We start from the raw sequence: 12,719 nt of genomic DNA on the forward strand, positions 1-12,719 counted from the left end.
AATGGTGAATGCTTTGAAAAGTCTATACCTTGAAGCTATTAGCTGTGAGGATATGCAACTGCTTTTGCATGCTTTAATTTGATTATTTTAAAATCTGTGTTCTTTTATCTCTGTGTTGTTTGCTGCCCTGGGCTTCTTGGGAAGGAAGTGCAAGAGAAAAAATGACCAATAGTGGCAAGAATAATAAACAGGGATGCTTAAGGGGAGGATAATAAGCCGTAACAGAAGCCCCACTGCAAGACTGCAGCAGGGAAATCTGCAGAAGGAAAAGGCACCCAGAACGTGTCTATTTCACTATAGTCATGCTTCGGGACTGCATCAATTTAAGTGCTTTGAGACCTGAGATCTGACTTGAGACCTTGTTGGACTTCAAATGAGATTAATAAATGTACATATGAAGAGGAAGCCCATCACACACACACACACACACACACACACACACACACACACTTAATACCTGGCTGTCAGTGTTTCCCTGCTTGGTCTTCAACTTTCTATTATATGTTAGGATCCAGATTCCTCCCCCACCTCAGGTTCTAACACAAATTCTTTAGGTCTCGTATGGTTTGGCTCAGACAGTATTGCTGTAGGTTTGGAGAGGTGAGTCTGTATGGTACCCTGAGTTCCTTGGAATTCTTAGGGTCTAGTATGAATTAAAAACAGAGGATTATATTGTTAAACCAGTGGTCATTGCTGGCCACTTAAGTACCTTCATCAGCATAACCAAAGAAGTTGCTCTGTGCCATAGGGCTTTCCCCCTCTCACCTAACTGCCAGCTGGAGAGAATTTTAGGAGAGTGTGTTGTGAGTGAGCTGAGCAGAAAGCAGGCTGAGAAGCTGGAGAGGCAGAGACATGCTTGATCTGTGCTGGATCCTGTTATTGTCACCCGTCTATCTTGGGAGACAATGGATCAAAAGCTGTGACTAATCAAGAGGCAAGATCTGTTGGGGTGTTGATGCTGAGAGCTCTTCCATCTTAGCTAGGGTTGCCACATGTCCTGTGTAATACAGGATTGTCCCATATTGCAATGTAAAATGCTAAGTCCTATATTGATGCAGTTTTGTCCTGCATTGATGCAGTTTTGTCCTGCATTGATGCAGTTTTGTCCTGTATTGATGCAGTTTTGTCCTGTATTTCAGGTCTTCTCCCTCCCCCCCCCCCCCGCCCCGTGCCAAGTTAGGGATCCTCTCCAAATGCAGGTGTTTGAAAGGGTGTGTGAAAGGTCATGTATTTAAGCTCTGGGGAGCCAAGCACAGACAGTGTTACAAATTCGTGTGTGTATGTATGTGACAAATTCTAGAGGGGCCATCCTGTTAGAATGCCACAGACTGTAATGGGTTGCTTTGAAGTCACTTCAGCACAAGATGGAAGCAATAATAATTGTTTGTTAATTATTAGGGTTGCCATACATCTGGAATTTCCCAGACATAGCCAGGATTCAGCTGTCGGAAACTGTTTGGGCAGGAATTGTCGAGATGTCCAGGAAATTCCAGACATATGGCAACCTGTGTTGGTAGTGTAGATTTGGGCGAATTTTCATCCAATTTTGTCTCCAGTCCTGCTCACCACTGATGAGTGGCCCCCATGAAGGAGAGGAAATGAGGGAATATGGCCCTCCTCCATTGTGCTTTCAAGTTAGCTTATGAAGGTTAGCTGACAATAAACTGAATTATACCAAATTTGAGAGGGCACCATTGGCTCCCTTGGTCTGCCTTAGATTGCTAAAAAGTGAAAACTTCTGGTACCAGGTGAGGAAAGCCATCAAAGACTGCCTAATAGGGGCTCTAGTCTGGGCATCTTCTCTTGGTGCTGTGCCTAACTACAGTGTTTTTTCATCATGCTTCTTTCTGTGTGAGGACATGACAAGAGACAGGTGGCACTTCAGGTCATTTATTTATTTCTCTTTATTATCTGTTCTTTGTTGTTCAGCTCAGGCCTCATCATAATGACAAAGCATTTGGGGAAAAAGATACAGCTCAGCAATCCAGCCCCAGAGGCCAAAATGGAGAAGATCTCTACTGCCACCATGTATTTCCCCTTAGTGCTCAGGTAGGTTGGAACAAAGGATACCCAAACACTGCAGAACACCAACATGCTGAAGGTGATAAACTTGGCTTCGTTGAAAGCATCTGGAAGCTTCCTGGCTAGGAAAGCCAAAGTGAAGCTGATGACAGCTAGCAAACCCATAAAAGCCAGTAGACAGTAGAAGAAGGTGGCATAGCCTTCATTACATTCCACTATGACCTCACCTGCCAATGAGTGCATGTCAAAATCTGGGAAGGGGGGAGCTGATCCCAGCCATGCTGTCGAAATGCCAACTTGAACAAGGGAGCAACAAAGAATAATGGAAGTTGCGAGCCTTTTCCCCACCCATTTGCTCATCCTGGAACCTGGTTTAGTGGCCAAGAAGGCCAGAAGCACTGTCATGGTTTTGGCCAAGACAGACGAAACAGCCACAGAGAAGGTGATGCTGAATGATGTTTGCCTGAGCATGCAAATCACTTTCCCAGGTTGGCCAATGAACAGCAGCGGACAGAGGAAACAGAGCAGGAGGGAGACGAGGAGAGTGTAGCTGAGGCTCCGGTTATTGGCTTTGACAATGGGCGTGTCCCGGTGTTTAATAAAAGTTCCCAACACTAAGGAAGTTACCAGGGAAAAAGAGATGGCAAACAAAGCCACGCTGATCCCTAAAGGTTCTTCGTAAGAGAGGAAACTTACAACTTTAGGGATGCATCGATTTTGAGCCTCGTTTGGATGCTGATCTTCAGAGCACTGGAAACAAGAGTCTGTGTCTGAGAAAAGGAGGAGTTGAAAAGTCTCAGTGACAATTCATATATTTACATATTTGTAGAGGTGACCAGGGACTTCCCTGGTTGCTACAAGCATAGCTGCAGGGTGACTGGGATAGGGTGGGAATTCCTGCCTTCCTGCTAACTTGATAGATACCTTGTTAAATCCAGCAGGATAACCCATGCCAGAAGAACTATCCAATTACCGGTGGTGTGCTTACATTGGTTGATTTGAAAAATCCATATAGAAAGAAATCTTGAAGTGGTTTACATGAAATATAATCAGGATGAGGAATCAAGTCATATTAAAATACAATAAAATAAAACTTCTTAAATGAAAACAGAAAGCCAATATTTTTTTTAAAAAAAGTTTGAAAAGAAGGAATCTGACTCCAGGAAAACCTATGTAAGAATATATGCTTTCAAAGAAACATTTAAAGCTGGTTACTGTAGCTGCCTCTCAAACCACTCAGGGGAGGGTACAAGGGTGGGTGCTGCCACCAAGAAAGTCCACTTCTGTGTTGCCACCAAGCAGAGCTGGCCCGGCCATTAGGCAGGGTGAGGCTGCTGCATCTGGTGTTAGAAGACCCCCAGGTGGCACTTCTATGGGTGCCCCACTTGCCTCGCTGCCTTTGCTAGCAGTGGAAAAGCGCTACCACCATTGCTGCAGATTTTGGGCCAGATTGCATCCATTTGGGGTGAGATCTCACGCAAACCGGTGCTGCTTGAAAGGGCACACAGCAGCAGAGAGCGGGCAGTGTTGGCAGCACTTCCCGCTTCACCTCTAGTGGCAAAAGAGGACACTATGCCCCAACCACCAAGTGACAATCAGCTGCTTGTGGAATAGCCAGCATGGTTTCCTTGGAAGATCTTAAGGCTGAACTCCGTCTGACTGGCCCTTTAGATGTTGCTAGACTACAACACCCCTGGCCATTGGCTGTGCTGGCTGGGCCAGATGGGAGTTGGAGTCCAGGAGGATCTGGAGAGCCACAGGTTCCCCATCCCTGCCTTACCACATGTCTTCTCACGATGATGATTCTGATTTGACAGGTGGGAGTTCTGGGGTTGAGGAACAGTGGCTCTCTCTATGCAGAGGTGAGATTTGAGTGCCTGTTCAAATTCAACTCTCCTTTCTCCGGACATCTTTGGTTCTCACTTTTCATTTGCTTGAGAATACCGTGCTCTTTGTCCCTTACCCTCCAGAGCTGAAATCTTCCCTTCTTGGCATGGAGAACAGGTGTAGCAGCAAGATGGTGCACCCTCCTTTGTTATCTTCTGATAACCAGGTTGGCAGCAGTCATTGCACACCGAGACGGGGGGCACCTGTCCATAAACGACAGAAGACTGGGGAAGATGGTATTTTGTTTTCACCAGCTGGTGTTTATTGTTTTTTTTAAAAAAAACATTTTTATTAAAGATTTCTTGGTTTACAAAAGTATATGCAATGTCTCTTTTTTCATGTTAGATTTTCTACAGATCAGTTTCATTTGCTGAGACATTAGTGGTACATTAGGAAGAAAAGGGGGAAAGAGGTGGAGGGGGGAATGGTGGGTGGGGTGGGGTGAGGTGGCAATGCTTCTATTCTACATGGTGTATGTGTGGGGGTTTGTGTCAGTGTCGCTTCTGTGGGTCCTTTTTGCTATTCACTTGTATTCCTTTGGTGGTGAGAGAGGTTAAGCAAGTGAACTGCTGCTATGAAATGATGGCATTTTATCTTTTCTGGTTGGCAGGTCAAATTGTCATTTCCCCACTCCTAGCAGGGCAAATGGGACAGGGTGACTGTCCATCTGTCAATCAAATGTGGGTGCGACTGTCCATCTGTCAATCATCTAACATCATAGCGATATCAGATGCTGATGCTGCTTGTCGGGACTATGAAGTACAACACAGGGATGTTTGAAACCCTTTTGCAAACAGCCTCACTCTGCTCCTTTAAACCTCCTAATTATTCTTTCTAATCCTTATTGATGCTTTTGAATTATGGTGCTGGAGGAGACTCTTGAGAGTCCCATGGACTTCAAGAAGATCAAACCTATCCATTCTTAAGAGTGCTCACTGGAAGGACAGATTGTGAAGCTGAGGCTCCAATACTTTGGCCACCTCATGAGAAGAGAAGACTCCCTGGAAAAGACCCTGATGTTGGGAAAGATGAAGGGCACAAGGAGAAGGGGACGACAGAGGACAAGATGGTTGGACAGTGTTCTCGAAGCTACAAACATGAGTTTGACCAAACTGCAGGAGGGAGTGGAAGACAGGAGTGCCTGGCGTGTTCTGGTCCATGGGGTCACAAAGAGTCGGACACTACTAAATGACTAAACAACAGCAACAATCCTTATTACCTTGTAGTTCTCTTCATGATCATCACTGCTAGTTGCCACCACAACATTCTGTCCTACTTAATTTAAAAACAACAACAACAACAACAACAACAAAATATTTACCTGGCAAAGCATGAATAAATGCTTCATTTCACTCACTTTAAAACTGTTGTCCACCCATTTTACACTGTAATTCTCTACTCATTGACCTGAGAATGAGCCCCATTGAACTTGGACTTAAATTTGAATAGATTCATAGATTGTGCTGCTGGTGGATAAACTTTATTTTCATATTAGAGAGGGAGTGTAGCTATTGTCTTACTTTGGTGAATTCTCCATGCCACTGGATTTTTTCCTCATCAATGGTGAACACTTTCTCTGGAGGAGCCTGAGGATCCAGACGTCCTACTTTGACCCTGACATAGGATTGATTTGGGAAAGTGATCAAGTTGGTAACATCAAAACCAGCTTCTAATTCTCCACGTTCATTAAATCTAATTTCATCTCCAGCACTGTTGTTGAATGAGATCCTCTGAAGAAATGAGTGGAGCTTCGCATGAGAGAATTGAAGAACCTTTTAAGTCTTGGAATACACTCAATGATATATTTCCCCCCCAGATAATTTTGTAACAAGGCATGCTAGTCATAGGGGTGGGGGATTCAGTTTAATTTGGATTTTAATGCGAACCTCCCTAAATCACACTTCCTAAAATAACATGTGATTCAAAACACAGCTTTTCTTCTAAATTTGCTCTTCCTTGAATTTTGCAATGCGGTTCATCCCATAATGTGTGTACATTAGGGGTAAGTATGTGCAAAAATGAATATATTTGTGTACATTACATACAGAATGCATTCTGTCAGGGGAAATCATTCGCAAAAAAAGGGGGAGATGCATGCTATAATGCTGATGAACTTTCATGAAGACTTTTTATTATTGCAAACTGATGGTGAATGGAACCTAAGACTGGACAAATGTGCATCTGAGAAAAGGTGAAATTGATGGATTCTCCCATCCCTAAGCTGAACATTTCACACCAAACCACATGACATTCAGGGACACTGGGGGACACATTACCTTCCAGGGTTCCATATTTAGATGTGTCAGGCTACCTTCATATTTCATTGCTCTGTGACTGGATCTAGAGCTGTACATACTATGTATGGCACGTGCCAGGGCATAGACTGCATTGTAGATACTGTAGCTGTGGCCAGTCATGCTCATTTCAAAATAAGGTGCAGGAAGATTCTCCAGACTCTCTTCTCCGGTACATGTGTCAGTGATGTTTGGTGACTCAGAGGAGTTTGAAACAGAGCAAATAAATGCTTGTTCCCATAAATCCTTGATAAAACCATCTCCGTATGCATAATAAGGGTTTGCACCCTGAACAAATTCTTGGAAGCCTTGAACTTCCATAGAGTGAATTGTGAAGGAGATTGAACCATGGAACATTTGCGTATCAAGAAACCTTTGGAAAGGACTAAATGTGAAATCGATTTGGGCTGTTGTAATCCACACCTTTCCTGCAGAATACATCTCTACAGAATCAAGAAGTATTAGAGGAATAAACTCCATTGTCAACCACACAATAGTTGCCACTCCCTGCATGGTTGTAGATTCTCCATATACAACAATAGCATTGGCTTTGCTTTTCATGAAAAGTGGGGTATTATTAAAAATGTGCTCGAAAATTTTTTGTATGCTGGCCATCCTCATATACTTTTTAATTCTTTCTGTGAAGGCCAGACAGATTCTTAAATGGGAAAGAACTGGTTCCAAAGCATCCAAGAAATGTTCTCCACTGTCATCATCTATAGTGATGAGACCTACCCATCTCCACCCAAAGTGCAAAAGTAGGTGGGCAATTCCCTGATATTGAAGTGCTTCATTGGGAGCCATGAGGTAAAAGGAAGGAAAATGCGATTCACCACTCACTCCTGGTTCAAATGAGCCATATGACAGCTGGGCAGGGAGGGCACGGGAAATGACAGAAATTTCAGAGGTGAAATAAAAGAAACACCTCGTCACATATTATACTTTTGATTATTTATTTATTCTTATTACTCTATTTTTTAAATAGAGCCACAAAATGATGGTGGAGGCTCTATTTTGGTGATGCCAAAATGGCTGCATTCACACACAGGAAGGAGATAGTAGCAGGCTTGGATAGACTCGGTCAGGAGCGCGTGCAGGAGCCAGGCCCTGTGACTGGTAGGGCTTTGCAGGACTGGGGCCTTCCTGAGTTTGGCCTGGAAGGGCAAGGCATGGCTGCACAGGTGAGGCTTGACAGAAGACTCGTAGCACCTGGTGGCAAGGGCTGGGAGGGGTATATAAGACAAGCATTTCCCTCTGGCTCTTTGCCACAGCAACACGCTACCCACCTAACTGCTTCGGCTTCCTGACTCCTGGTATCCTGACTCTTGGACCCTTGGCTTCCTGACTCTTGGTATCCTGACTCTTGGACCCTTGGCTTCCTGACTCCTGGTTTCCTGACTCTTGGACCTTTGGCATCCTGACTCCTGGTTTTCTGATTCATGGACTCTTGGCTTCCTGACCCCTGGACTGCTGACCCTGGACTGCTGATTCCAGCTTCCCAATGTACCAAGCTGGGACTCCGACTGCCTGTAACCAGGACCATGACAGACTCCAAGGTTTACAAAAGAACAAAAACCTTCAGGAAAAGACATGTGATGGTGGGAATGAGGAGCTTACCGTATTCTGGCTCTTACATTGTTCCGTTGCAGAGCAGAACGCATACAACCCTGGAATTATTATTATGCCTTATCCGTACTGTAGAGTAAGCATGCATACTGCAGCCTAAGTTAACATCAGGGCAGCAAATTTCACTTTGCCATGAACCTCTGTCAGATAAAGCAGGCAAGACAGTTTTCTGGGATGAATATGAATATTAAACAGGCAGCCTTGAGATCCCCTTTATAAAGAGACATATGCTCAAAGCTCCATTTTGTACCTCTCTGCAAATATCTCATTTTTTCTCAAACCCCACCCAGCATTATTCTTCCTCTTGCTTCTAATTAATGAGCATGCTACCAGAAAGAAAAGGGAAGGATATGAGATCAGGGGAAATCCCCACAGCCGAATGCCCTACCTGGGGGATCTTGTAAAGGCTCAAGACCTTTGCCATGTGTGCGGTCGTAGCAGAGCTAAGTCCTCCGATGACGGCCACAAGCCTTTTCTGGATGCCACAGTTATAGTTCGGGAAGAACTGGAGTGAATTGCAGAGCAGGTCCAACGTGGCTCGGTAGGTCATCCTTGCAATGGAATTGCTGTCATAGATGTGGAATCCAAGAGTGACATTAAGCAAGATGCTGGGATTTTCATTGATCTCTTCTACAGCAAAAACCATGGCCAGGATGTGCTGGTAGAACTTTGTCACCACTCTGTAAATAAAGCCACACAATAATTCACCATGGTACCACAGAAATGGTTCGTTGTGCCTCTAAGACACCCTTTGCCAGCCTGATGCCCTCTGGATTTTTTGGACTACAGCTCCCATCAGCCTCACATAGTATGGTCAGTGGACAAGGATGGTGGCAGTTGAAGTCTGGAGGGCACCAGGTTGGGGAAGGGTGTTGTAAGAGATTCAGATGCCTGAACCTAAGGAGGTGATGAAATGTAGGAGCATCGTTGAAAATGAGGAAAAGGGACAATGGTCATCTCCTGCTCAGTTATGCCCATATAGTTGCATAGTGTGTGCCGTACAGTGTGCTTTTGTGCAGTAAGAAATTACAAATATTATTTATAGTGGAGTTTGCTTAAAAAAATAATAATCCCTGCCTCCTTCTCCTTCTTTTGAGATTTGCCAAGGGTGTACCCCTAAATGGGAAGAATCCCAAAACATGTGTTGCATTCAAAAAGCCCACTCCCTAACATCTCCAGTCTTAACAGCATTGCAATTTTCTGTTATCGTAAGGCACCTTGAATATCTGCTGTTGGGCAGAAATATGACACTTTCTACTGACTAAATAATAAAAGGAGTGGTTACCGATTTTCCAAGCATTTTTTTTAAAAAAAACCCAACTGGAAATGGGATAGCCCCAACCTACTGGAACTAGCCTGCTTTGTGGGCAGGGGGAGAAAAAATAAAAATATGAATTCCTCAAAACGTTTCCCAGAGAGCAGTCAGTGTAATCCTTAAGGAAAGCTTTTATAAGTTTTTGTTCTTAACACCATCAAGTCATGACCTTATATAGCGAGTGAAGCCTATAGGAGGTGCAAAGAAGCAAATGCCAGGTTGTAGCATATTCTGGATGTATCCTAAAATCAGAAATTTTTTTTTGGGGGGGGATACAATAACTGACATTAAAGTAACAACAAGTTCTATCTTACCAATGGACCTTCTAACTTTGTTATTTGTATATGATAAAGATCTTGCACTAATAGAGGATTAGGTACAGTGGTACCTCGAGTTAAGAACTTAATTTGTACTGGAGGTCCGTTCTTAACCTGAAACTGTTCTTAACCTGAAGCACCACTTTAGCTAATGGGGCCTCCCACTGCCGCCGCCACACAATTTCTGTTCTCATCCTGAAGCAAAGTTCTTAACCCGAGGTACTATTTCTGGGTTAGCGGAGTCTGTAACCTGAAGTGTCTATAACCCAAGATACCACTGTATTGTCACAATAAGCTTCAGCATAACGTAAACCTTTTGCATCACTCAGAACTTCAAAGTGCTCTATTTGATTTTGGTATTTAGATGGCAGCAGAGGTGAGGCAGGTTGGGGAAATGCTCCCCCTCTCCAAACACACACACACACACACACACACACACAAACACATGGAACTTGCCCTCCCACTCGCCTTCCTCTATTGCTGGGCTCCTGTTATTAACATATACTTTCTTTCAGAAATCTTAATTTTTTTTGGGGGGGGGGACCTCACACACCTAGAAATATACTGTACTTTTCCATGTAAAAGATGAGGGTTGTTTTTTTTTTTTTACTGTAAAATAATGTTTAAAAAACGGGGCTCGTCTTATACATGGATAGTGTTTGAGGGGGATGTGTAATTGGTTGCAGCCGTGAGCAGGAGCTTGTCAGCGGCGATTTTGTTGGTGATTGGTGGCTGTGTCAAGTGCTGCTTTTTATTGGCTGGTGCTGTGGAAATTGGGCGGGTGATTGGTTGCTGCGGCAAGGGTTGCTTAGGATTGGCTGCCTATTCAGCAAGTGGGCGTGCGATTGCCGTCTGCTATTTGTGAGCGGGTAGGCGCATGTTGCGATTGTCAGCATTTTTCATTTGGGTTAGTGATTTTCGGCATCCCCCCTCCCAAAAAAAGCTCAAAAACTGTGGGCCACCCCCCCATTTTCTTAAATTTGTGTCCCCCAAAATAGGGGGTGTCTTATACATGGGGGCAAATGGAAAAATACAGTACTTTCCTGGTCCCACCACTGATTTGGTATGGAAACCTGTTCTTTGATTTCAGTCCTGAATATCTGTTTTCTTCTCTTTTGACACTTGTTAATTTATTCACGTTTTTCTTTATTCTATATCCTTATTTTTTAATAATAATAATAATAATAATAATAATAATAATAATAATAATGAAGAAGAAGAAGAAGAATCCTTACAATGGAAATTTAACCCAATCTTTAGAAGGGTGTACTTTGAAGGACACGTTGGGCAAAATGTAAACTGTGTGAGAGGCAATCCCACCGATGAGGATTTCTCCAGGTTGGTACCACTCCGATGGGACATGAATGGGATTGTTTCCAGCGCACTTCACAGAGTTTCCTTTGTGCACCATCTGAGAGAGCAGCAGCAGCAACAGCAACAACAACAGCAACATCGTAGAACCTCAGCTTCCTGGTGGTAAAGACTCCTGTAAAATGTGTCTCAGGACAGCATCACGCTGGATTGAAATTACATGGCTCGGAGGACAGCTGATTCTGCCAATACATGTATTAAAGTGGCATGTATGTGCTTTACTTTGAGCATCAACTGGAGAACAGAAGCACACATTGGATACTAATCTAGTGACACTTATCTGAAGCATGACCTGTCCTACTTAAAGGAGAAACTCCCCAGTTCAGACAGACAGAGCTCTGCCAAATTTAATCCCTGGAACCATAGCCCCAAATGACACGGTTGGGGGTTTATATAACAATTTCAGACAATTTTTTATGTGCTGTAAGCCAGATGGATGGGATATAAATAATAAAATTGTTTCTTGCTTTTTTTTTCCTTTTTCTTTTAGAGACGTCTGGGGCTTTGTCCAGGCAAATAAATGACAATGATTTGGATAATTATAGGGGTGGTAATAGCTAACCCTGATGGCTATGTTTCACTTCCACTGTCAGGCCCCATCGGCACTATGTACGTAAAGTGGTATCATATCACTTTAAACAGTCACGGCTTCCCCCCAAAGAGTCCTGGGACTTGCAGTTTGCTAAGGGTGCTGAGAGTTGTTAGGAGATTCCTGTTTCCTTCACAGAGCTACAATTCCCAGAGATCCTGTCAATGACAGAATTATTTGGGGGAAGATTGTTTCAAGTGGTGTAGTACTGCTTTAGATCAGGCATAGGCAAACTCGGCCCTCCAGATGTTTTGAGACTACAATTCCCATCATCCCTGACCACTGGTCCTGTTAGCTAGGGCTGATGGGAGTTGTTGTCCCAAAACATCTGGAGGGCCGAGTTTGCCTATGCCTGGCTTTAGATGCATAGTGCAGGTTTGGCCTCAGAGGCCGTATGCCTCTGAATGACGGTTGCTGTGAATCACAGGCAAGGAGAATGCTGTGGTGCCCATTTCCTGCTTGCACGCTTCCCACAGACATCTGGCTAGTCATTGTGAGAACAGAAGGCAGATCTAGATGGGCAGTTTGCCTCATCCAACAAGGCTTTGTATTGTTCTTAAAGGTAAAGGTAAAGGGACTCCTGACCAATAGGTCCAGTCGCAGACGACTCTGGGGTTGTGGCGCTCATCTCGCTTTATTGGCCGAGGGAGCTGGCGTACAGCTTCCAGGTACCGCTCCAGCGGGAAGCTAAGCGGTAATGTTCTTAGCTCTGCATTATTTTTTTGCCATTTTGGTGGCATTGTTGGTAGCAGAACCACTGAAAGGAACACTGAAGGGCTAAGAGGAAATGCATCACTTTGAAAAAGAGAACACAGATTTGCATAGGAATATCTTGATTTATATGTCTAGAAACAGATCTAACTCCAAGGGTCTTCTGGCGGTTCTCTCTCTTCAAGAAGTGAGGTTACAGGGAACCAGGCAAAGGACCTTCTCAGTAGTGGCAGCCACCCTGTGGAACACCCTCCCATCAGATGTCAAAGAGATAAGTAATGATACAACCATTGGAAGACATCTGAAGGCAGCCCTGTATACAGAAGATTTTAATGTTTAGTGTTTTATTATGTTTTTGCATATGCTGGAAGCCAGCCAGAGTGGCTGGGCAACCCAGTCAGATGGGTGGGGCATAATAATAATAATAATAATAATAATAATAATAATACAGTCAAACCGTGGTTGTCAAACGTAATCCGTTCCAGAAGCCCATTCGGCTTACGAAACGTTCGACAACAGAATCGCTGCTTCTGATTCATTGCAGGAGCTTCCTGCACTCAAGCAGAAACCACGTCGGATGTTAGGCT

General features: G+C 43.9%; 1 protein-coding gene across 1 annotated transcript; it reads right to left on the reverse strand.

Moving 5' to 3' along the window:
• Positions 1-1,641: 1,641 nt before the first annotated feature.
• Positions 1,642-10,914, reverse strand: LOC307201645 (vomeronasal type-2 receptor 116-like; the record flags this gene model as incomplete). Its single annotated transcript, XM_079950943.1, has 5 exons — positions 1,642-2,792; positions 3,986-4,112; positions 5,430-5,639; positions 8,218-8,509; positions 10,697-10,914. The coding sequence occupies 5 exons, from the start codon at positions 10,912-10,914 to the stop codon at positions 1,891-1,893; spliced, it is 1,749 nt and encodes a 582-aa protein (XP_079807069.1). The 3' UTR covers positions 1,642-1,890.
• Positions 10,915-12,719: the final 1,805 nt, after the last annotated feature.

Source organism: Podarcis cretensis, assembly GCF_951804945.1.
Source record: "Podarcis cretensis genome assembly, chromosome: 13".
NCBI classification, from domain to species: domain Eukaryota; kingdom Metazoa; phylum Chordata; class Lepidosauria; order Squamata; family Lacertidae; genus Podarcis; species Podarcis cretensis.